The following is a 24,248-nucleotide window of genomic DNA, read 5'->3' as shown; positions in this document are numbered from 1 at the left end:
AAGGTACTTTGACATTGAACCATTGTAACTCCAGTCATCTCATTGGTACCTGAATGCCTTGATGAGTGAACCCATAATTCTGACATCACCATACACCCCTATTCTGAGGCCACAGTTAAGAAGTCAAACATTTAGTTTGTAAACAATGCAGCTATATACTTTATATAAAACATTCAGCAGGATGTTGAATACATTTTCAGTAATGAATTGTGAAATTTTGACCTGTAATTCTTCCTGTTATTTGACCATTTCTTTAAAAAGAAAATCCAGAAAGATCAATTACACCTAAATCCCACAAGGACCAAAATCTGTAAATGCTATTAACTAGCAACAACAAAAATGCAGTGGAACAGCATGACCTTGGGCTCCTAAGGTCATAATCCAAATCAATTTCTTATGACAGTGAGGCTGACCAGTGATTCCATTATATGATGGCATCGTGTTCTTCACTGAAAGATAAATCATGTAGATTTTTACAAAACTCAAACAACACAATGACAAGATTTTTATTAAGTTTGGCAAATGATAAAGAAACAATATTAAACTGATAACTTAGGTGATCAGAACCAATAAGAATAGAGCAATTAGCATAACCTGATATCATGGCTGAGAGTACACTACTCACATGGCTCGGTAGTGCACCACCTGGCGTGAATAGGCCAACCTGTATCCCACGCAGCCAGCCAGTGTTATGACGAAGGCTAGCATCATCCCCCCCAAGAAACTGCCCGCGTGGAACTGGGCCCCTGGAGAATGGTGCGGAGCACTGCTGGAGGTGACACCTGCATTTGATGAAACAAGGCAAGAGTTTGCTGTAAATTAAAAAGGTCAGACACCAGTATGTCTTAATAAAAACTAGAGGCTAACCCTTCATACATTTATCCTGTTCCCTTCCAAGCAGGCATAAAGCTACAATCAGGGCTACAGAATTACATTTTGGTTCACGTACTTATTGCAAATGTCCAGGGAGTCCCAAAATGTGGTTTGCAATAAGGAAAGGTTGACAGTTGAAAATGGTTGCATTTTCTAAACTATACTAAATTAGTTCATGGTATTTAGACTTCAGTGACATTACAGCCAGTCTGTTTTGGTTATTCTACTTTTTCATCATGCCTCTCCAGTGAAACTTGTAAACATTTGTCTACTGTATCTTTACTTGAAAACATCAAAGTTCTTATGTTGTGTGTGTGGGTATGTTGATGCTTCTATGATACTTTAACCCCTTCAGACCCGAATTATGTTCCAGTAATGAAAAAAAATATATGAATGCAATTTTCTGTCTGTAATGAACTCCAAAACAAGAATCAGTAAAAAAAAATTAAATATAATACTTTTATAGTATTTTTTTTTAATGTCCACTGCAGTGGACGGTGGGTCTTAACAGTTGTAAAGCAATGCTATATCATATGTATAATTTTATGGTTTGTTTGTTATTCTTTTTGAAAATAAACCTGATCAATAGACTAAAAATGCTATCCAAGTTTTGGGAACATCTCTTATTATGAAAAATAATATATATAACATATAACAAGGAGAAATTAGTTGAAATTATGGTTGCATGTACGATTCCCAGTACATTCGCAAACCTCAGAACTCCCATTGCAATGTGCAAGCCTACAAAGGCTTCTATTTCATGCACTGATGCATGTTTGTAGCCCCTCACAGCAGTTTGTTCAGCATAGACATTTGTCATGGTGGTCATCAGATCAAACATCTCTTGTGGAACGTATCATTTGAAGTAAGCATATGGAGTTAATGGTTCAGTGATGTTTGTGATAGGATCTTCCCAAGTAGACGCCACTGGCCACTGGACGTTGGACAGGTTAGCATAAGGATCACCTTCACAATATAAAACAATTTCTTCCTCATTTTCCTTCCCTGATCCTTCCTCATCATTTACTGTCTCAAGAACAACTTCTTGCCCCATCACTGGTACTTACTCATCTCCTGGAATCAATAATTAAAAGTAGCTATGTTCATACATTGTGTTATGGACAACAATGGGAGTGTTGGAGTACCTGTATTTAACAGATAGCTACGTTTACCTACTCTTGAGAGACTTGCACTCTCTGCATCTTCACCATCATCACTATCCAAACTTTCAATTTCTGATATATTTCCGCTGTCAATTAACATCATGTGCAGTGTACTCTGTGGAATAAATATTTTTATCTTATTTTACACTGTATTTAACAGATTATTTGTCTGTATACACTGCAATTGCAAAAGAAAAGTTTTAACAGCAGCACTAAAAAGCATGCTTGAATTATATACATTAAGACCCACTGTCCACTGTGATGGACAACAAGATTTAAAAAAATCCTGTGTTTAACTTTATGATTTTACAATTGATATTGAACATTTAATTTCACAAACTACCCCTTAAGTGTAAAATTAACTCATAACATTGAGGATAAAGTGTTCTAAATCGGATAAAAGTAGTTAAAATGAGCCCTTACTCTGCCTCTTTGGCTGGAGTGCTGCCATTGCTAACTTCAGTGTGGTTTTTTTTGGCTCCTAAAGCAATGGACAGGGCTAATGTGTTATTTGATTGGTTGGTAAAGGTCTATTCTGACTGTTAACAGATTTTAATTGGTCTATTGTACAACAAATCATAAAAAAGAGAAGAAAACATGTGATGTCCATTGCAGTGGACGCAGGGTCTGAAAGGGTTAAAAGGGACACGAAGGCATTTCGCCAACGATTCTTCTTCGTGTTATGAAAAATCCATTATACTGACATCTAGTGGTCTGGATGTTGCAGAGATTCAGTACAAATCATTATTCATCTCGTGAGCCACACTTAACTAAATAAATACATTGTGGTAAGAAAAATGGTAACATTATTTATTGCTTCTTTAAAATGCCTGATTGTTGCTAAATAAATAAAATGTCAATGGCAGTGGATAAAATGGCCCAGGTTTGTAAACAACCGGCCAAACAACACACAAACTCACGTGTGGCCTGAATACAGGAAAAGAAGACAGCAGTTTATATACCTGCTGTGACACCTGGAGTCTGAGTTGGGTACACTGTTGCTGCAGCCCTCACTGGTCCAGTCTGGGTTATAGATTCGTTGCTTGAATGGCTGTCCATAGTCGTGAGAGGCTTTTCTTTAGTAGGAAGATGTGTTGCTGTGCTGTCTGAGTGTTGAGAAGTTGATCGATTTGAACATCAGACATCAAAATGTTTGCCTAATCTCATATTTGATCTGCAGTCGCATACGTAAGCACCGACTTCGAGGTGCAGCGAACTGTCGTTTCCAGAAACTGAAGCGTCCCAGACAAAACTGCAGTGATTTGATCAACGTGTCAAAATAAAACTTCAGTTTGCTGCTGGGACGCCATACAACTATGTGCACGTAGGCTAGACTACACAGAAAGAGACACGACTTCCGTTAAACGGAGAGCGACATACTGCCAGAAAGGGACATCTTTCTTAAAAAGCACTAGTAGGGAAAACAGACTTACCGCGCGTCTCAAACAGACCGATATAAACCATAATTAAATATGCGTTGATTTTCATTCTCATCACGGACTGGTGACGTGTGCGCGCGTCGCGTCTTCACGGGCGCGCGCGTGTCATCACAGCAGCAGTTCTTCCTCATTTTATTTTTAGTTTTCAAATCCACAATATATATTCTGCGAGTGAACGTATTCGTAAAACTCACTGTTTTAACCATCAGTATTGAATTTTCCAACAGATCTTGACAACCCGTTGCACAGATTCCAGGTTCATTCGGTTTCAGAGGCGTAATTTACATACAAACGTCGGGAGTGCGGAGCGCACAAACAGTTTAGTTGCAGCTTTTTTGCAATATTTTTACATTTATTCTAGCAGAAGCCGTAATTACACTTTAGCGTTCAAGTAATTCATACGATAGCAATTTATTAGAGTACAGAGAGAATTACTGAACAACTGTTGCACACCAACAGAGTTGAACGTCTCGGCTTATACATGAGAAACTTCATATTGGTAAGGTTAGAGCATTGACCAGTTTCAACACGTACATATATATATATATATATATATATATATATATATATATTTTTTAAGACTCCCAAAATGCGTTTGCCCGAGCTTTGAACTCTAACTAGCATAGTAACCTAATTTGTTCAAAGAACCAAAGCTTTTACTGTTTGGTATAGTGCAGTAATTATCATTTACTATTCACTGCCACTGTGTACAATAGGTTATTATGAACAGCCTGCTGATTTAAAATGTATTACCAGTTTATTCCATAGTGAAATCAAGGCAGTATCATGCATAAGTGCAATAAGAAAACTGATAGAGCAACAAGAACGTCAATGCCAAACTGAATTGTGTAATTATCTCCTAAACCAATTTGACTGAAATGTTAGAATGTTCAAAAAACATTTATACATATTATACAGACTATCGAAAACAAAACGTTTCTGATGTGACTGAAACCCAAATGATTGTGTGTACATTATGTCCATTACATAAAGTTATGAAGAGATGTTAAGGCAGAGAAACATTGAACTGAACGTGTTGCAGGCTTCAGCAATCAAATATGTACAAGTGGCAAAATGCTTCACAAAGAGCATAACGTGTTAACTACGGCTCATCTGGTTAATCTGGTCTCCTCCTGATCTTCCATTACAAACTGACAACAGCTGGACAACCTGCATTTACAACAGTGATATGAACAAATCTGTTTCAGTTTTACCATAAAGAATTAACATACAGGTTTCCCTAATGATGGCTTCCTTGTGGCTTCTTCTAGACCAGCAAGATAACAAGGATGAGTGGGGCAAACCCCTTTCAGTCACAGGCTATGAGGCTGGACTCCCCAAAGTGGAAGCTCCTCCATTTTGCGTGGGACTCGTTTCCAGCCAGACCCCTCTGCTCCCCTGTCCCCTGGGCCTACATCTCATCTAGGCCATAGTCCTCCTCGGGAAAGTCTCCCACGGCGATGGACAGGGGCTTCACAAACGCACCATACTTTGGCTCGCACTCAAAGTAGCGCTTCCCATTCACACTGAAACGAGGAGAAACGTGGAGACCAAGATGAGAAGCCTGTGATACATCCACAGACCGTACAAGTGATCCATATCACAAAATAGCAGAAGTGTGAAGGATAGGAGATTAACAGAGATACTGACCAGCCATCATTTTTGCCAAGTGGCTCGTCATACTTCACGCCTACCCAGTAGCCTGGCTTGAAGTCTGTCGTTCCTAAGAACAGGGAGATGGACAACAGGAAACATCTGTAAAATTTTCTGTAAAAGTACATTTTCTGTAAAAGTTCTCATGGTGAAATCTTTTCTCTCATCTGTACTGGCTGGGGTTTTCTCTTCCCTGCTTACCAAAACAAAACCATGCTGATGCTAGTTCTTGACACGTAGGCCACACAATGAATTCTCTCAACTGAATTATTTATCAGAATGAACACAAGCTTCAGACTGACTCACCCACAAACATAACTGTGCCGATCTTGGTGGGCTGCCCGGCAACTTGAACCTGGCAGCGCCTGCCAACAGTGATCAAGGCTAATGCAGCTTTCTCTTCCTCCTCTTTCTGAGCGACCGACTCCTCATGTTTGGCCACGTTCTCCTCATTGAAGCGCCCAACCTTCATGTTCTTCTTGAAGTTTCGCAATGAATCTAAGGGAAATCCGCAAAGGACAAGGAGCTTTGTTGCAAAGTTCAATGTGCAAATGGCTGAAGACTAAATATGAGGTCAAACTCCTATGAGGACACTTTCTTATTCTCAGAAAGTAAACACCAGGAAGATTCACATATAAATTCACAAGGACGATTTGGATTGCCTTATGTTGAGCAGTCAACATTTCTGTACAAACATTTCTGGTATAATCGAGTAAACTTTGTGACAACACAACCCATCACAAGCGATTCCTTCCTCTTTATTTACCTGCTCTCTTCTCATATGCATCGTCAGAGATCTCGTATTTCTCAACCTTGGACAAATCACTGAAAGCTCCAGAAAGAGTACCACTCCGATCAATAACCTGTTTTCAAACAGATGTACAGTTAGAATATCCAAACAGGTAATTAAGGACATATAAAAACACACTACAAAACATAAGGGACATATAAACTGTCCCTTGTCCTTTTTCAAAAATCACATCAAACATGTCTGGCTTAGGGTCTGCATGCAGCTTGTAATCAACTGTAAATGGAAAGATTATTTAGCCTACGTCTAAAGTAGGAGCCAGGTCAGATGAACACATGTCCAGTATCTAAAGCTGTGCCCTAGCAATAGCACCATCTGGACTCACATGTATTCTGCAGTCATCATCTACAGGGTAGGAACCCAGCAATGCATCATTATCATCAAGATTCTGCAGAAACTTGTCAGAAGTGCTGAACAGCTGAAGGTCCATAGAGGCAGCAGGGCAACCTATTACAAGCTCCAGCTTGCTCTGAGGAACACACACACCCCAAAATGTTAGATACAGCAAAATACAATTCTAATGACGGCAGCAACATTAAAAGAACATAAATATGGCGTTCAATAAATGGCCAATATACTCTCAAACGGACGCCGTAGCATCCTGGTTTCTTTAATATATGGATACAGGGTTGCCAACTTTTGACGTTCGCTTGGAGTGAGATTTTAACCTGGAGCCGGTGGCGAGTGTATTTTGTTGAGCCGGGGGGGGGGGGGGGTGTGGCGAACGTAAAATGGACACAGATTCAGTGTTATATCGCCGGTGGATGGCGCCAGAGCTTTCGAACTAGTAACGTATTGAATCATATATGTGGATCTGAGGTAAATAAACTGGATATTTTTTTTCGGCGTGAGAGCGTGTGAAAACGGTCAAATGCGTGTGTCTCACGCTCAATGCGTGAGAGTTGGCAACCCTGTGGATACAAATGAGCTGGACCGAATCGTTAACGAATGTGCATGTCGGATCTGCACAAAGTTAAACGTGCTGTACATGTTCCGTCTTTTTCCAGACATGGTGTGAATAATAACATTTTCAAACAGTGAACTTCGTAGCATGCCAGCTACCAACCTAACCCGTTCCGAAATGACGCAGTACCTTGAACTCCGCCACCGTGATCCCCCGGTTAAACCTGCGGTTCACCTCGAAGGAGCTCAGTGTGCTGGTGATCCGCACGGACACCGTGGGGTTGGTCAGCACGGCCACGCGCTCCTCCATCCTCCCGCACACAGCTATCTGCTCCGGGATTAACGCGGCCTTTAATTACTGCTTAACGTGGGAAAAACACAAAACAAGCAAACTCAACCAGTTCACACCTCTGTAAACGTATTCTCGAGTTCGTCCCTACTGAAGTCCGTCAATACAGCGCCCGAGTCTTTTGTGTACGTGTATCGTGGGTGCTGTAGTTAGCTAGCTAACGTCAGAAGAATTGAAAACGATCCCCCGAGCAAAAGGCCACCGCCCGCTTCTGGAAGATTCTGCACACCCACTTCAGTGTCGGTCAAATGGAAACAGGCCGCAAGGGCGGGACCAAAAGCTGACCAATGGGACGTTGTTTTACTTTAAACTTTGAGGGTACTCTGTCCAATGGTGTGTAACTGTTCAGAAATGTAGACCCAATCAGATTATGTCTTACTGAAGAAAAACTATACCAGAATATCCCAGGAGAGACACCACCTATATCTTCCACACGAGGGTGCTTATGTTTAAAAGGCATCAACTGATAATTCGACTTTTTAACCATTAGTGCCCTTCCTATTAAATAGAGGAGCCTAAGTTATCCAGTTATCGTGAATATCCGACGTTATTCAGGTAAAACATAAGTTATCCAGGTAAAAAGACATATCTGACCGTATCTAATTAAACAGAGGTCCATCATCAGCTGTGCAAAAGTGTTTCTGACGTTAAATGAGGCAAAACAAGTTTATGTTAATAGAATATATGTAAATCATATCATTCATATATGTTCAAAACGTGTTGTTATTTATGTGTAACTCATATAACGTACTTATGAGTTATATGAGCTACATTCTCAATATGTATTCCAACACTGATAATTAAAAGTGTGTCTTGGTTATATTCCTATAAATGAAAGCTTGAAAATGTGACATACAAGATACTATTGTACTTCTAAAAGATTGATGTTCGTCAGTTGGGAGGGCAAGTGTGCACAGGCACAAATACAGAAGATCAAAGGCTTGCTTCAGAGGTGCAGAGGAGGATGGGGGCAGGTGGTGTCATCCATCCACCCACAGTCCCTCCCTGCCCTCTGTCTCCTCCCGTGGAAGTGGAGTTTACATTTTTCAGAAGGATGGTGTGGAGGCATTAGGTCCTGCCTTGTCTCCCTCTATCCATCTGCCTCCAGGTGTGTCACTGTTTACATGTAAAAGCATGCTCACTCACCCTGTCTACCCAGCATGCAAAGCTGATGTGCACATACACAAAAATATTCGCACAGGCATATGCATATACCCACACGCAAAAATGTTTTTTTTTTCCCAATTTGAATGTGATCTGTGCACTCATAATATGCTTGTAAAATAATGACTTTTATTCATAATATATGTCATTTGAATTTTCTAGCCAGTGTACAAACAAATGCCCTTTCTCTCATTTGGGTAGTCTATGCACTACAGCATTACGTTTGAACTTCAGAGGTCTTTGACAGCTGTCACTGTGATATTCTAGGAGTCACCTTATTATTCTGCAAGGCTCGCTTTTTAAAATGTAACACTTAAACAACTATAATACTAATAATAATAATAATAATAATAATTGCCATTAGTTAGATTTGAGTTGTTGTCGATTATCAGATTCAGAGGGTGTTAACTCTGAAAACCTCAAAAGATATTTGCTGGATTTATGTTTGCATACTGGTTATGCAACAAAACATTTATCATATTTATCAATGTATTCATTTGTAGAGTGCTTAGTTTAACTATTGGACACATACTACTGGCCAAATGTACAGTGTGGATATATTTGTATATTTGTACTGTATATTTACTGTAACCTTTAATTAAACAGCCCACATCCAACATGAGAAGTAGATCTGAGATTATTAAAGTCAAAGTCAAATTTATTTATATATAAATATATATTTACAACACATGTTGTCACAAAGCAGCTTTACAATCGTACGGGTCCAGATACTGCATGGTGTACAAAAATCGAGCACCACCACTGGTAGCATTACAAGGTAAAACGCTGATACGTAATATTAGACTGTATGTTGATATTATTTCCTCCGAGCAGATTTGCGTGACGTCTGTTCTGAGGGCAATTTGCACCTCACGAGAGAAAAACAAAAACAGTGTTGAACAGTGACACGACCACTAGTGACACAACAAGCAAATCGGAATAAACGTCGAACATGTTTAATACAAAAAAAAACTTAAATCAAGTTAATGTGAGATACACGTCAACATATTGTGCCATGAGATTAAGAAATTACCGAAATATGTCAAGATATTTTCACTACTTCAGTTGCAGTATAGCCTCGATGTTTGAATGGGGTGTTTGAGGGTATTTGGGGGTGTAGGGGCGTGACGCCTCAGTCTGGTGCAGCTCTCGCCCACACGGAGAATGGTAGAGAGAGCGAAGGGGAGGGAGGAGGAACTGAAAGAAAAAAAGTTAAACTAAAAATGGCTTCCTTGTCTTTGGAGTCTACAGAACAAACCGAGAATAGCGAAAGGGGGTCCACACAAGAAGAAGCCAAAGTTAAAGAAGAGACGGATTCCGACGAAGTTTCGGAACAATTGCTCAAAACTTTCCAGAACTCTGCCCTGAGCTTCTCGACCGACCAAGTCGCATGTCTCTGCGAAGCGCTCCTGCAGGCGGGTAATGTGGATCGCCTGTGGAGATTCCTCACCACCATCCCTCCTTCGTCTGACCTGCTACGTGGCAACGAGACCCTTCTGAAGGCCCAGGCTTTGGTCGCCTTTCACCGGGAAGAATTCAAAGAGTTGTATGCGATTTTGGAGAGTCGCGACTTCCACCCGAGCAACCATGGGTTCCTTCAGGACCTCTATCTGCAGGCGCGGTACAAGGAGGCAGAGAGGTCCCGGGGTCGGAGCCTGGGCGCCGTGGACAAATACCGACTTCGGAAAAAGTTTCCTCTGCCAAAAACAATTTGGGACGGAGAGGAGACCGTGTATTGCTTTAAAGAAAAGTCACGAAATGCTCTAAAAGAATGCTATAAAATCAACAGGTATCCCACTCCAGACGAAAAGAAGAATTTAGCCAAACTCACTGGACTTTCTTTGACTCAAGTTAGCAACTGGTTTAAGAATCGCCGACAGAGAGACCGAACCCCTTCTGGTACCAACAGTAAAAGGTAAATTCCTAGTTTAAGATGAGAGTAAGTAATCGGAAACATTTTGCAGTATTGAGGTGTGTAGGTGCAGCTAAACTATCTTTAACCCAGATGTATACAAACATGCCTGGTTTGTTGATTTGTTTAACAGATATGTACATTTACAACCGAATAGGTCAATGTAAACAAAATAATACTTGACAGATGGAGGTGAATCAGGGACAAAGTTAGATGTGATCTCTTTGTTGCTCTAAAGATGATGGGCCTAGTCATTTTTGGTTGGTTTCACGTGCACCTTCTGCCTCTCGAGACTGTGCATTACTAATATCATGATATCGTGGCTATAAACACTATTAAACGGACGCGGGTGAAACGGCGAGGCGGCCGTTACGATTTCCAAATGAAGACCGGTGACCATTTGAGTGTCTGCAAGGTGGCGTTTGGTCTTGATTACGCTTCTGGATCGGAAAGGTGTTGAGAGGTCAATGCATTTCTGCGTGTAGTCGCCGGTGTGAGGACGCGACGTCGTCGCCGTTATCGCGGAGCGCGCGACTGGACGCGTGTTGCTTTGTTGTGAAATGTGAGCTCGCGGCACCCAGAGCGGCTCACGTTTCCTGAAACCCTGCACCGATGTCTCCCAGCGGCACACGGGCCTGTGCGTTCAGCTCCAAGCTTAAGGCAAAGCAACACAAACTACCGATTTCTTGGATTTATAGCAAGGCCACACGTTTTCAACTTTTCAGTCTAAAAAACTGGGGGAGATTTGACATAACCGGTGCAACATGATTTTACGTAAAGTTAGGCTTAGAACTGTCGCTGGAGATGACGATGAACAGCTTACTATGCTGTCTAGTCTCTTATCAGAAGAATTTGTGGTTAGATGATGAAAGCTAAACACTCCAGACTTCACTGATGGGAACAGTTGGATATAATGGCTGCTGTCAGAGTAGATGAACGTCTGACCACTCCATTCATCACGGATTGAGAGACAGATTAATGGACCTTTTGAAGTTCTTTTAATTTGCTGTTTCTCCTGAACGTAGTTAAGTGAGGCATGAAGAGTCACGCTGGACTGCATGAGCTAATAATTCTTCAACACAACACGTTGAGCCTGGACTAATTAATAGGCAATAGAATCTGTTTGTTTAGCACAAAACGTCAGTGCCTATGCGAACATGCGACTTTGCATGTTCTTCCACTTAGGGGTCTGAAATGTTCATCTTGGGTGAATGTCTACTGTGAGAGACATACTCTAAAAAAATCTAGAAATCATAATGTATGATTTTAAAAAATATTTTTATTTGGATGATCCAGAGGTGTCATGGGAGAAAGTTCTGTGGACAGATGAGACCAAAATAGAACTTTTTGATCTCAATTCCACTCGCTGTGTTTGGAGGGGAAAGAATTATGAGTTCTATCGCAAAAACACCATCTTTACTGTGAAACATGGGGGTGGTGGAAGCATTGTGCTTTGGGGGGTTTTTCTGAACATGGGACAGGACTATGATTTATAAGTGGGAGAACTTGCAGTCACAGGGTGTTCAAATACTTATTTTCCTCACTGTATATGATAAAACCATTAATAATGCAGAAAACAATACAGATAGATTGTACCTACATGTTACTTGGGGTTGTAGTTTTGCAGCTACTTGCATCTAATATTATTTAAAAGTATTAATTGAAAGTAGTCTTTCAAAACTCCCCAAGTTTTCACATGTGACTCCTCTGCTACGCTCTCTTCACTGGCTTCCAGTAGCGGCACACATCAGATATAAAACCTTGATGCTTGCTTACAAAGCCAAAAATGGACTGGCTCCTCCCTACATGATGTCCATGGTCAAAAGCCGATCCGTACAGCGAACACTCAGAACCTCAAGATTGGCTCGACTCAAAACTCCATGCTTAAAGTCTCATGGAAGACAAGGCTCCAGACTATTCTCCGTCCTGGCTCCAAGATGGTGGAACAATCTTCCATTAGCTGCTAGGACTGCAGAGTCGCTATCTTCAAGTGTAGACTGAAGACAGACTCAGCTGATACCACTTTCAGTTGTTCTTAAATTGTATGTCTGTCTATGGTTATTTGTGCTTCTTGGCAAACATCTAACTTGCAAAACACTAGGTAATGACATTGACTCCTGTAGTTTAGTAGTAGTCTGACTCAATGTGCCATATTTTGTCAATTGTGATTTTTCACCGCAATCAAAATGTATCCTCCGCTTTTTACACATCTGTGCAGTCAGAACACACACACATTAGTGATTACTAGGGGGCTGTGGATCACACGTGCCCAGAGCGGTGGCCAGCCCTAGCCCGGCGCCCGGGGAGCAGTTGGGTTTAGGTGCCTTGCTCAAGGGCACCTCAATCATGGCCTCAGGTCTGGGAATCGAACCCACGACCCTCCGGTCACAAGACCAGTTCTCTATCACCAGGCCATGACTGCCATAGCCATGACTACCATGACTCAATGGTATCTTGAATTCTGGCCTATCCGTACTATTACCTAGGATGAATTCTGAGATCAGATGCAAAGCACTTTTGTAAGTCGCTCTTGCACATTTTGAATTTTGTGCATTCGAGATATATATATATATATATACACTGCTAAAAAAATAAAGGGAACACTCAAATAACACATCCTAGATCTGAATGAATGAAATATTCTGATTGAATACTTTGTTCTGTACAAAGTGGAATGTGCTGACAACAAAATCACACAAAAATCATCAATGGAAATCAAATTTATTAACCAATGGAGGCCTGGATTTGGAGCCACACACAAAATTAAAGTGGAAAAACACACTACAGGCTGATCCAACTTTGATGTAATGTCCTTAAAACAAGTCAAAATGAGGCTCAGTATTGTGTGTGGCCTCCACGTGCCTGTATGACCTCCCTACAATGCCTGGGCATGCTCCTGATGAGGTGGCGTATGGTCTCCTGAGGGATCTCCTCCCAGACCTGGACTAAAGCATGCACCAACTCCTGGACAGTCTGTGGTGCAACGTGACGTTGGTGGATGGAGCGAGACATGATGTCCCAGATGTGCTCAATCGGATTCAGGTCTGGGGAACGGGCGGGCCAGTCCATAGCTTCAGTGCCTTCATCTTGCAGGAACTGCTGACACACTCCAGCCATATGAGGTCTAGCATTGTCCTGCATTAGGAGGAACCCAGGGCCAACCGCACCAGCATATGGTCTCACAAGGGGTCTGAGGATCTCATCTCGGTACCTAATGGCAGTCAGGCTACCTCTGGTGAGCACATGGAGGGCTGTGTGGCCCTCCAAATAAATGCCATTCCACACCATTACTGACCCACTGCCAAACTGGTCATGCTGAAGGATGTTGCAGGCAGCAGATCGCACTCCACGGCGTCTCCAGACTCTGTCACGTCTGTCACACGTGCTCAGTGTGAACCTGCTTTCATCTGTGAAGAGCACAAGGCGCCAGTGGCGAATTTGCAAATCCTGGTTTTCTCTGGCAAATGCCAAGCGTCCTGCACGGTGTTGGGCTGTGAGCACAACCCCCATCTGTGGACGTCGGGCCCTCATACCATCCTCATGGAGTCGGTTTCTAACCATTTGTGCAGACACATGCACATTTGTGGCCTGCTGGAGGTCATTTTGCAGGGCTCTGACAGTGCTCCTCCTGTTCCTTCTTGCACAAAGGCGGAGGTAGCGGTCCTGCTGCTGGGTTGTTGCCCTCCTACGGCCTCCTCCACGTCTCCTGGTGTACTAGCCTGTCTCCTGGTAGCGCCTCCAGCCTCTGGACACTACGCTGACAGACACAGCAAACCTTCTTGCCACAGCTCGCATTGATGTGCCATCCTGGATGAGCTGCACTACCTGAGCCACTTGTGTGGGTTGTAAAGTCCGTCTCATGCTACCACGAGTGTGAAAGGACCACCAACATTCAAAAGTGACCAAAACGTCAGCCAGAAAGCATAGGTACTGAGAAGTGGTCTGTGGTCCCCACCTGCAGAACCACTCCCTTATAAGGGGGGTCTTGCTAATTGCCTCTCATTTCTACCTGTTGTCTATTCCATTTGCACAACAAGTGTTGCTTCCTAACTGAACAGGTTGGTTTCACAGAAGTGTGGTTGACTTGGAGTTGTGTTGTTTAAGTGTTCCCTTTATTTTTTTGAGCAGTGTGTGTATATATATATATATTAGGGGTGGGCATAGATTAATTTTTTTAATCTAGATTAATCTCACTGAAATCTTGAAATTAATCTAGATTAATCTATATTAAAATGGCTCATATGCATGCTACCCAAGTAACGACTAAAAGTCAGTTTTTGAGATAGGGTTTCTTAATACAGAGGGTGCATTAGACCAGGGGCTCATCTCCTGTTTCCAAAATGCATCAATGACTGCTTGAGGAAGCTGCTCTACTTTGATACTTGAAGAAAAAAAACATGCTCAATAAAATGTAGGCTACTCGTTTATTCAGTTAAACATGAATTTGTAAGCCTACATACTGTACATTAAAAGGGGTTGACAACATGTTTATTCAGCTAAATATGATATTTGAAATGTAAGCCAAAATTTCATACATTTAACCTCACGAACGTAATGGGGGGGGGGGGGGGGGGGGGGGGCATTTTCAAAAGCCGGTTTTGGTCCTCTGCAGTTTTAACGGTTAAAAATAAAATATTTAAATAGCGACAAATCTAGCGCTAGGACCATGCAGAAAACGACCGCTCCGAGCTCCGCTCCGGTAACACTTTACGTTCCTAAAAATGAATTTTCCATGAAGCAAACCTAGCGACTTCGTGGCTGCATCCATGTAAACACACGTACGATTTGTAATTCACAGGTTTGAAAACTCGTTCTCGCCCCTACTGTGCAATTTGGTTAGGAATACAGCCAAGCTAAACTATCAAGTTGAAAGTCATCATAGTTTGCTTACCCATTTTGACCCATGTATGTATATATATATGTATGTATATATATATATATGTATGTATATATATATATGTATATATATATATATTATATGTATATATATATATATATATATATATATATATATATATATATATATATATATATATATATATATATATATATATATATATATATATATATATATGTGGGTAATGGCTCATTACCCCATTTTATGGAACATAAAATTGTCAGTTCACACTTATTGACCTTTTTATCCGCAATGCATGCTGCAGATTTCCTATGTGACTTATAGTGACAGCACAGGTCTACACAACATTATGGAATTGGCCGTGTCTAGTACGTAGTACAACTTTTCTGTACTAAGATAACAATGAAGGTGGTGTTACTTGACCATGTTACAGTTGTTCATCTCATGTTGTGTTATGTATGACTTTCAGTGAATCCGATGGAAACCACAGCACAGAGGATGAAGCTAGTAAAGCAGATCTGGAGGACATAACTGACAAACCTGCTGCTCAAGACGCCATAAGCTCAACAACTTCTCTCATATCCCTCTCTGGAGCATCTTGTAATACTGGAGGTCAGCTCATTCTCAACAGCACAGGTGGATTCTTGACTAGTCCTCACCCCCTGTTGCTCAATGGAAGCCCTTTGCTATCAGGGACAGGAACTGGGGTCATCATCAATGGACTTGCCCTGAGTGACGGCCACACGGTCACCCTTAGTTCCATTGCCGCAAACCCTCCATTGTTGCTCAACGGGGCTCAGGTTATCTCTAAGGGCAGTGAGAATGACATTGGCACAGAGGAACACTGTGGTACAGATCTGGATACACGGGCTAGTCTATCTACAGTGGTCCTAAACCCCCAAGCCACCCTCGCCAATACACTTCCTGTTCCATTAACTGAGGAAACGAAGGTTTCTGACCGCTGTGTATCTCCGTTAGATTTTATTAATGTTTCAGAAAGTGTTGTGATGAAAAATGACGATGGCACCCAGGCGGTGCCTCTCACCTCTTTATCAACATCCACAATCTCTTCCACAGTGATAAGTCCGACTTCACTGGCGCTGACCCAAAATGGGATCCTCTCTTCGACAGTTTCATCATCTGGTACAATTATTTCTAGCCCTGTGGTGTCACTACAACCCACTCAACCATCGGAGGTCGTGGTGTTGGCATCAACTGGTTCTCAGTTGAACCCTACCACCTCTATCTCTCAGGTTGCATCTTCCACTGTCTCTAGCCCTCAGGTCCTTTCTTTGCCCCAGGTGGTACCTTCTATCCAGGGTATCCCAGTATCCCACTTAGTGCAGCAGCCATCTGGGACTCAGATGTCATCTTGCCCTCAGCTGGTGCCAGTGTCCCCGATCACACCTCAACTTCCCCACGGCTCCATCCCTCAGTTTCAGAGCCAAACTCTGCACTTTGGTCCAAGGCTTTCTCAAGTCCAGCCTCAAAATGGCTCCTCTGCAGTTGGTGACAACACGGTTGTGTCTGTCCACTCCCAAGTTTCAAATGGACAGCTACCACAAGGGCTGACGCTTCAGCTGGGAGACCAGTGCAATTCAGCTACCACCTCCCAAATACAGACCCCAATGGCAACCCAAGTCCTTCCCATCTCCTCTCCAATGCAGGTTGTGCCAGTTTCACAGTCCAAGGACACAGGGCCACCCCAGCTGCTCCCATTGCCCCAACTTATGCCAGTGTCCTCCATTGCTGGAGCCCCTACAGGAACTGTTTCTTTTCCTCAGGTGGTCCCAGCTGCATCTTCTCTGTCAATCCCATCCAATGGAGGCTCTTTCCAGATTCTAGCCTCTGGTAGTGGAGCAGGCGTTGGTGTTGCCCAGGGACCCATACGTATTAGCCAAATTGGTCCTCCTCAGAGTGTACCTACATGTGGGGCTATTCCAAGTGTCCAGCTTCTTAATTCAGGGGTGATTCAGCTGCCTTCAACTCCTCCAGGTAAGACCTGTGGCATGTCCAGGATTTTATACAGGTACAGTATTGATGGATGGCAAGGGAATGGCAAGGAGTAACACTATCTAATTATTTATAGGGCAAAGCTGGATTTGCAGAATATGATTTTTTTTACCTATAAAAATATATAATGACAATGTATTGGCTTCATATTTGGTCTGTAATACCTAAAAATCCAAAGGATTTGCCATTTGAAAATACCTGTAGTGCTGCCTTAAATATTTAAATCAACATAAAGAACTAATTGGGCTGCATTAAGGACTAGTACAAGTACCAATGATAAATGTTGGGACCAATGTTATAGCTACCATCAAAATTGAGGAGTTACGGATTTGTAGTCAAGGTGCACTAAAATCTTGAGAATTGAGAATATCTCTTTGAAAAGTGATTACAAGGTCTTTCACAGAGCATTTATTCACCAGTAACACTATTAGGATTAAACTAATTATAGTATACTAGTTTCAGAGCCAATTAGAGGAAGGAACAGCAATCCAGTTTGAAGGCACATTAGCTTAAAATGCACACAGAATTTACAAAAAATCTTCAAACTCCTCTGAAATTGTCGATTAAGGCTGTTCGAATGTTTGTATCATAATGCCTCCAAAACATTCCTTCTTTACACAACCAAATGAGATTGGATCATTCTTTTATTGTCTTCAGGTAACTTCCTTCTGGCAGGTGGCAGCCCATTCCTGAGTGTTCAGAATGGCAAACTCATCCTCACCATCCCGACTGGCATACAGTTCACCAGTGTGCCTGTTAAATCCGTCCCTGAAAATCCAGTCTCGGATGCTATCAGCAGCGGTCTGGAACACGTGCCAGTTCATTCTTCATTAGAGAACCAGACAGTTTCCTCATCCTCTGTCACAACCTCCAGTCCTCTGCAGTCTTCTCCTTTCATTGGCTCATCTACACTTTACTGCAATCCTGATCCGGGAACTCTAGCCAACGCTACTCCTGGGACCTCTCCAAACACTCCAGACTCCTCAACCCCAACCCCGAGTAGTGTCCTGCCATCTCAGCAGACCCTTAGCCCTGAGAGCATGCTTTCTTTCAGTCCCATCAGCAGTGGTGTTTCTAGTGGTTCCCATCTCCCTCAACCAACGTGGAGCCCCGTTCCTTTGGTCTCATCTACTGGCCTCACGCTGTTTGATGTACGTGGCAAAGGGGATCTGCCTGAGGACCCAGCTCTGTTGGGCTTACCAGGTGGAGAGTCCCTGCTGTTGGGCACGTCATCTCCTGACTTAGAAAGGGAGGTTCATCTGGATGATGTGGAGATGGATGGCGACTCAAAAATTCTTACACAATTGCAGTCCGTCCCTGTGGATGACGAACTGGGTTTGTAACTTTTTCCCCCTCATCTGGGCCTATGGGTCCATATTATTGAAATCAGCCACCATTAGGTTACACTCCTTGTATGACCTCGGAAGCATCAATCTTCACTGTAAACTGAAAATACCCCACTACGTCTGGAGATTTTTGCTAAAATATGCAGGAGACCAGTGCTGATAACTAAGAAGGTGGATAGTCAGATTGCACACTTTGGTGAAATCAACATTTAGTGAAAACATAAGTTTTACTTCAATGAGGAACCTGGACACTGATGTCTGATGGCTTCTTTCCTTCCCTCTTTCATGGGAGACCCAGGACACCAGTGTGGCCTAAATCTGTTAATACTGCTCACCAAATCTCATGGCAGTTATTCTCAGTATGTCTATTATCCCTAAAGCACGCATGGGTGGAATAGAAATCTTTAGATATGTGACATCACCTTGAAGGCAAGGCTGTAGGTTTTTTTTATTCTCAATTTAAATTATGCATGTTAACATGAGCTAGTCATGCAACTAGTCTGTACTAGTTTGAGATCCTACTCCTAGTAGTTTGTGATTTATCAGACACTCCAGGGTATCACTACAACGCAGCATATGAATGCTGGCACTGTTGGCCAGTTCATAGAATTAAAATAATAAAATAAAAGCCTAGCTTCTGACCAGCATCAAAGGTTGAAAGCCACAGATGAGGAAGTCTACATGGAAAATCATGTCTATATAAGCAGTTTGAATGTTAGGTCTTGATAGCTGGAATCCCCCATTTGTGCCTTGTATTATGTTCATATACAGTCTATATTCATGTTGCTGTGGTATTTTCTTTGGTGCTGAGCACAGTTTTCAGGTATTGCAGCACATTTCAGAAAGGAACTGAAGGAGTTACTAGTGTCTGTGGACTTTGTTCGTGACATTGTTGATAATCGACGTCCCAGATACAAGAATATGCTTTGACATTGAAATAGGAAGTAACTTGGCGCACGCGTGTGAAACAACCACTGCTGGAAGCAAGTTCACTCATCCAGCTTACAGCCCACAGTGACCGTTTGCATTTGTGACAGTGCCATAGTCCAAACTTATTACAATTACTAGACGTCTTCAATATTTAAGAACAGTGTATAAGAAGAAGCTGGCCTTTACTCCTTTAAACAGGCTTGCTTCACATGGGCTGAACCAGGTCTGCAGTTGTGTGAGGGCTACCAAGATCATGTGCACTGTGGCTTACAGTTTCTCATTGTCTCCTCAATAGGAAGATATTTGTGAATGTTTTAAACACTTCATTTTGGTAAAATACTGTTATCATCGGTTTTAGCTACTTTATTATGTTACACATCATCTTCCGCATAGTCTCTGCAGTATGTGTGTGTGTGTGTGTATATACATGTATATTTTATTAATCATTCATGTACATTTAAAGTTTGAACTAGTTCTTCAGAGCATTACTAGAGTCTCAGCTATGCCAAATGCTATGTGGATGGCACAAAACCATTAACAATATTATGATTGAGTTCTGCTCATTAAACCTGTCGTCTCTAAGAAAAGGTGGGCAGCCCAGATGGTTTTAGATGTTGTAGGAAAGCAGAGGACAATAATGAGACAGGAGGGAGCTGTTATTTGAGTTTAAATATTGCGTGAAACGTCGTGTTCACTAAGATCTTGCTCCTCTTAGTCGAACATTTGTGATATCAGACACTCCAGTTTATCACTACAGTGCAACATGTGTTGAAAAGGCATTGTTGGCCAGTTTATTTAAAAAAAGATTCAGATACTTTTATATTTTAATGTTTTTTATCTATGCAATGACTAGGTTCCCCACTGAAAAGTGAATTGGTAACCCCAACTTGGGAGTAGTGTTAGTAGAGAGATGTGGTGTAACTACAGTTACTATTCAGAGAAGTAAAGCTATAGTTTAGTAACCTGTTTTTTCCTGACATGACATTTTGGCTGAAACAGGGCATACACTGTTGATTGCAATCCAGTTTTCACACTACATCTTTTCCATTTATGTATAAATGTCATGTCAGTTTGTTTGGCTTTTGCATGTTGGAAAGTGTTTTTTTTTTCTGTTGTGAAAAATGTCATCTTTTACTGAATTTTGTTCACAAACTGAATTGTGCTCTGCAAATTCAGGCCAAGCCTTAAACTGAAAGACTGTTCATGAAGGGCTTCATGCGTGCAAAGCTCCTTTCGAGCCGTCACTGGTGTGCTGTAAGTGAACTCATGTCCACCCTTTGGTTCTGTAATCAACCCGGCTCACTTTTGTAGCATCATCAGTCTGATTTGGTGGCGAGGAAGACTACAGGCCTTGTACTACATCATGACTTTGACCCCTGTGTGTATGTCACCTGTTCTTGTTGTAATTTCCAGTAAACAATTGCTCCACAGAGGAGACATCTTAATATTTTGCACATATTAGCCATAAAACATTACTCATTACATTATTTCTTCTTTGGAATATCCTTGGTATTACAGAAGCCATCTAGAACTTGTGCAATTAATTTCCTAAGCTCCTTAACTGTAATCTTGTGTCTGTCTCTTACGTAGACTGTATAGTTTCTTTCACAGACCTGAGGCACCCCACCTTAGGTACACATAATCACATGTTAATTCCCAACTTTCCCCAGTCCTATTTACATATTTTAATTTGTGTGTTTAAGGCATTTATCAGTTATGAAGTGGCATATTGATGTTCGTGGACCTGGTGTTTAATGGGTGTACACTGAATGATCCATCACAAAACAAGCCTCTTCTGTTTTCTGTACTATATGTTTTAAAATACCTTTCTGGAAATGGTTGTATTTTACACGTGTATTTGGAATTTCATGTCACATTTGCCAAAGGTTTTTTTTTTTGTTTTGTTTTTCCCTGTTGTCTTCCACACAGCTGGATAATGTAGCTTTGCTTTTCTTGTATGACGGAAACAAAAGGAATTTCTGTGACGGTTCCACCACTCATGAATGTTGCAATGTATGAAAGTGTGACGGGTAGTGAGTGAATTTTGCAGTAGCTGTTACAAAATGATAAATGTTGTGACTTCTTATAGGTTATTATAGTACTCTCACATATACATGGCCACCTCCATCTATACCCAGAGGAAAATATGCAGCTGATCAAACCAAAGATTTTTTTAAATGTTCTCTACATTTACAAAAGGGATTCTTTTCCTATTTTTCCTCCAGCATGATAAAACGGCACATCTCTCTTTAGAGATGTTTGTACTTGTTATAGTTATTTTATTTTTTATATTCAGTTTTATCATGATGTATTAAACCTTCTTTAAAATTATGTGATTGGTCTCATTCTTTTTTTTGTTTTTGGTATATCATTCCAATGTTTGCAAATGTCTTGCTTAACAAGGGATTAATCAGTTATTCTCAGTCCATGTCTGTTTCTTTTATATATTAATTATGGACATTGTGGACATCAGTGCTATCTTCATGCTGAAGATTTTACAGTATACATTTAGAGCCAAATAACTCCACCTCTCTCTTTAAATATGTATGACGTAGGACGCACCAATAACCAAATATAGTTAACAAATCGAAGTGCCCTAATTTGATTTGGAAATGGAACTTCATTCATATTTAAATTTACTCCTTTTCTTGTTATCTTAGATATTACAGATTCACAGATTTTTAATATATACATACACACACACATACATTTTGTGTGTTTGCACGACTCAACACAAAGTGTGTGTCAGTACATGTCATTGTTTTTGTAACCCCCATGGTCTCTGGTTACCCAAGTGTACCTGAGTGGGTGGATCTTCTCAGGTGAGCCCAGGTAGAGGCAGTGCGGTCTCCTGTGCTGGGACATACGCTTAGCTGCTTGGGCAGCATACAGTCAGACTACTGGAGCACTGCGGGTTGCCATGAGAGGACACCAGGCATCGTCCACACGAGAAGGAAAATATTCTACTCAGCACGGATCCTAAAGAAGGTATTTTTAATTCTAAAATTCTAAAACTTTGAATTCTAAAAAAAAAAGGACATTTCATGGATTTCCTGACGTTAATTGCAATAAAGAAAATGCGACAACTTTTGGCTCTGCTGCTAAAGCACACTTAAGAAGTGATTTAAAACATAGTCATAAAACACAGAGTCATAATATTCAATTATATTCAGTAGGGTCATGGTGTAATACTTTAGAACTGAATGACTAAAACTTTTCTGTGTCCTCCTGTCACAGAATTGGACTTCTCTGTACATCTGTGGTGTGACCATGGCAATGGGCTTTTCCCAAGATCAAGTGGCATGCGTATGTGAAGTTCTGCTCCAGAGTGGCTACATGGACCGCCTGACTGTCTTCCTCCGCTCCGTTCCCTCCCAGTCCTGCTGCCCGGGTCTGCAGCCGAGCACCGAGAGCGTCCTGAAGGCCCGGGCGGCCGTGGCCTTCCACCAGGGCCGCTTTGCAGAGCTGTACGCTCTCATAGAGGGCAACGCCTTCTCCCCTCGCAGCCACTCGCTTCTCCAGCAGCTCTGGCTCCGAGCGCACTACCTGGAGGCGGAGCTGCAGCGAGGGCGCCCCCTAGGGGCGGTGGGCAAATACCGCGTGCGCCGTAAGTTCCCGCTGCCGAGGACGATCTGGGATGGAGAGGAGACGAGCTATTGTTTCAAGGTGAGGTTTGATGCCCTACGTGCCTTTAATGTTCATGTAGTTTTTATAAAAATGTTCAGGGTATTTAGGAGATGGTCATAACTGTTTGTATAAATTTAATGTCTAACCATCTGCCATCCTGCTCGGTCTGAGCGTAGGAGAGGTCCCGCTGCGTGCTGAAGGAGTGGTACTGCCGGAAGCCGTACCCATCGCCACGCGAGAAGCGGGACCTGGCCGCGGCTACGGGTCTGACCGCCACTCAGGTCAGCAACTGGTTCAAGAACCGGCGGCAGCGCGACAGGGCAGCTCGGGGACGCAGAGGGTGAGACATCCGCCCGTCAGGTCACAGGGGGCTTGGGAAGTGAGACTGACCCGGAGTCTGGTTGGTTCGGATCAGAAACTATGTGAATTATACATTTTTTGTCTCCAAACTCAAGACTTATTTGATGTTTCTTAGACAATCGGACAATTCCTCACCGCAGCAGTCGTCGTACTACGACGGAATCTTGAGGCGAACGATCCAGACTTCTGAAGATGACCTTTCACCTCCAGTGAGCCCCAGCTCCCTTCTCCCCTGTGCGCAGCTGTCGTGCGCTCAGCCGCCTCCCCTCAGACACCTGGGACCTGGACCCTACTGCCTGTACTGAGGGCCCGGGCCCATATATATATATATATATATATATATATATATATATATATATATAGACCGTGTATTATATATACGGTCTCTGGTCGGGCCCGGGCCCTCATTGCACACTGGCCCCACACAAAACCCATTTCAACAGCTGAGTATGATCACTGGTAACTACTGCCACCTAGCGGCAGGAAAGCTTCCCTCCATATAAGCCAAATTTTGTGGGACATAATTCTACGTGAATGAAAAAGAACTGTTCAAAATGTTTTTTGTGCTTATTTTAAAATATTTGAATTAGAAAGAACTGTTGCACTGTAATAAAAAAATGGCCAAAGGTCCAGTTTCCTCAGTTTATTAAGTGCGTTTCTGAACAACATCTGCTTTTCACTGCAGAACACTCGTTGACAGGAATGGAACAGAACTGATATATCTGAACAAACTCACCTCAGGTTTCTCAAGACTGAATAATTTTTTTGAATCAGAGCAAACCTTGTTCAGTGAATATGAGTATTCAGTTAGTTTGCATTTATATACCACAAAGTTTGTGGTAAACAAGAA

The 24,248-nt window shown here is 42.0% G+C and overlaps 3 protein-coding genes across 3 annotated transcripts; 2 read left to right on the top strand and 1 right to left on the bottom strand.

The window, feature by feature from the left end:
* Positions 1-3,870: 3,870 nt before the first annotated feature.
* On the bottom strand, positions 3,871-7,410 carry tbcb (tubulin folding cofactor B). The gene is made up of 7 exons (XM_076990409.1): positions 7,248-7,410; positions 7,030-7,167; positions 6,262-6,405; positions 5,895-5,991; positions 5,435-5,626; positions 5,126-5,198; positions 3,871-5,001 (listed from the first exon to the last, which is right to left on the bottom strand). Exons 2-7 carry the CDS (start codon positions 7,147-7,149, stop codon positions 4,887-4,889), a joined length of 741 nt encoding a protein of 246 aa, XP_076846524.1. The 5' UTR covers positions 7,150-7,167; positions 7,248-7,410; the 3' UTR covers positions 3,871-4,886.
* A 2,107-nt stretch (positions 7,411-9,517) lies between these two features.
* Positions 9,518-21,742, top strand: six5 (SIX homeobox 5). Its single transcript, XM_076990353.1, has 3 exons — positions 9,518-10,267; positions 15,592-17,117; positions 17,793-21,742. The coding sequence occupies exons 1-3, from the start codon at positions 9,576-9,578 to the stop codon at positions 18,476-18,478; spliced, it is 2,904 nt and encodes a 967-aa protein (XP_076846468.1). The 5' UTR covers positions 9,518-9,575; the 3' UTR covers positions 18,479-21,742.
* A 133-nt stretch (positions 21,743-21,875) lies between these two features.
* six9 (SIX homeobox 9) lies at positions 21,876-23,711 on the top strand. Its single transcript, XM_076990374.1, has 4 exons — positions 21,876-22,399; positions 22,649-23,077; positions 23,215-23,378; positions 23,514-23,711. The coding sequence occupies exons 2-4, from the start codon at positions 22,682-22,684 to the stop codon at positions 23,701-23,703; spliced, it is 750 nt and encodes a 249-aa protein (XP_076846489.1). The 5' UTR covers positions 21,876-22,399; positions 22,649-22,681; the 3' UTR covers positions 23,704-23,711.
* The last annotated feature ends 537 nt before the right edge of the window (positions 23,712-24,248 follow it).

The sequence above is a fragment of the Brachyhypopomus gauderio genome, chromosome 2 (genome assembly GCF_052324685.1).
Source record: "Brachyhypopomus gauderio isolate BG-103 chromosome 2, BGAUD_0.2, whole genome shotgun sequence".
NCBI classification, from domain to species: Eukaryota; Metazoa; Chordata; class Actinopteri; order Gymnotiformes; family Hypopomidae; genus Brachyhypopomus; species Brachyhypopomus gauderio.
The sequence above is the reverse complement of the archived record's forward strand: the minus strand, read 5'-3'. Positions and strand labels throughout refer to the sequence as shown.

Bases quoted from the DNA above. Each gene is read 5' to 3' on its own strand.
- tbcb (XM_076990409.1), bottom strand. From the start codon at position 7,149: ATGGAGGAGCGCGTGGCCGTGCTGACCAACCCCACGGTGTCCGTGCGG. The intron at 5,627-5,894 runs GTAAATAAAGAG...GATTTCCCTTAG, and splicing joins TGCATATGAGAAGAGAGCAG to ATTCATTGCGAAACTTCAAG. The intron at 5,002-5,125 runs GTCAGTATCTCT...TCCTCGTTTCAG, and splicing joins CTTGGCAAAAATGATGGCTG to TGTGAATGGGAAGCGCTACT.
- six5 (XM_076990353.1), top strand. From the start codon at position 9,576: ATGGCTTCCTTGTCTTTGGAGTCTACAGAACAAACCGAGAATAGCGAA. The intron at 10,268-15,591 runs GTAAATTCCTAG...TATGACTTTCAG, and splicing joins TCTGGTACCAACAGTAAAAG to TGAATCCGATGGAAACCACA. The intron at 17,118-17,792 runs GTAAGACCTGTG...TATTGTCTTCAG, and splicing joins GCTGCCTTCAACTCCTCCAG to GTAACTTCCTTCTGGCAGGT.
- six9 (XM_076990374.1), top strand. From the start codon at position 22,682: ATGGCAATGGGCTTTTCCCAAGATCAAGTGGCATGCGTATGTGAAGTT. The intron at 23,078-23,214 runs GTGAGGTTTGAT...GTCTGAGCGTAG, and splicing joins AGACGAGCTATTGTTTCAAG to GAGAGGTCCCGCTGCGTGCT. The intron at 23,379-23,513 runs GTGAGACATCCG...GATGTTTCTTAG, and splicing joins GCAGCTCGGGGACGCAGAGG to ACAATCGGACAATTCCTCAC.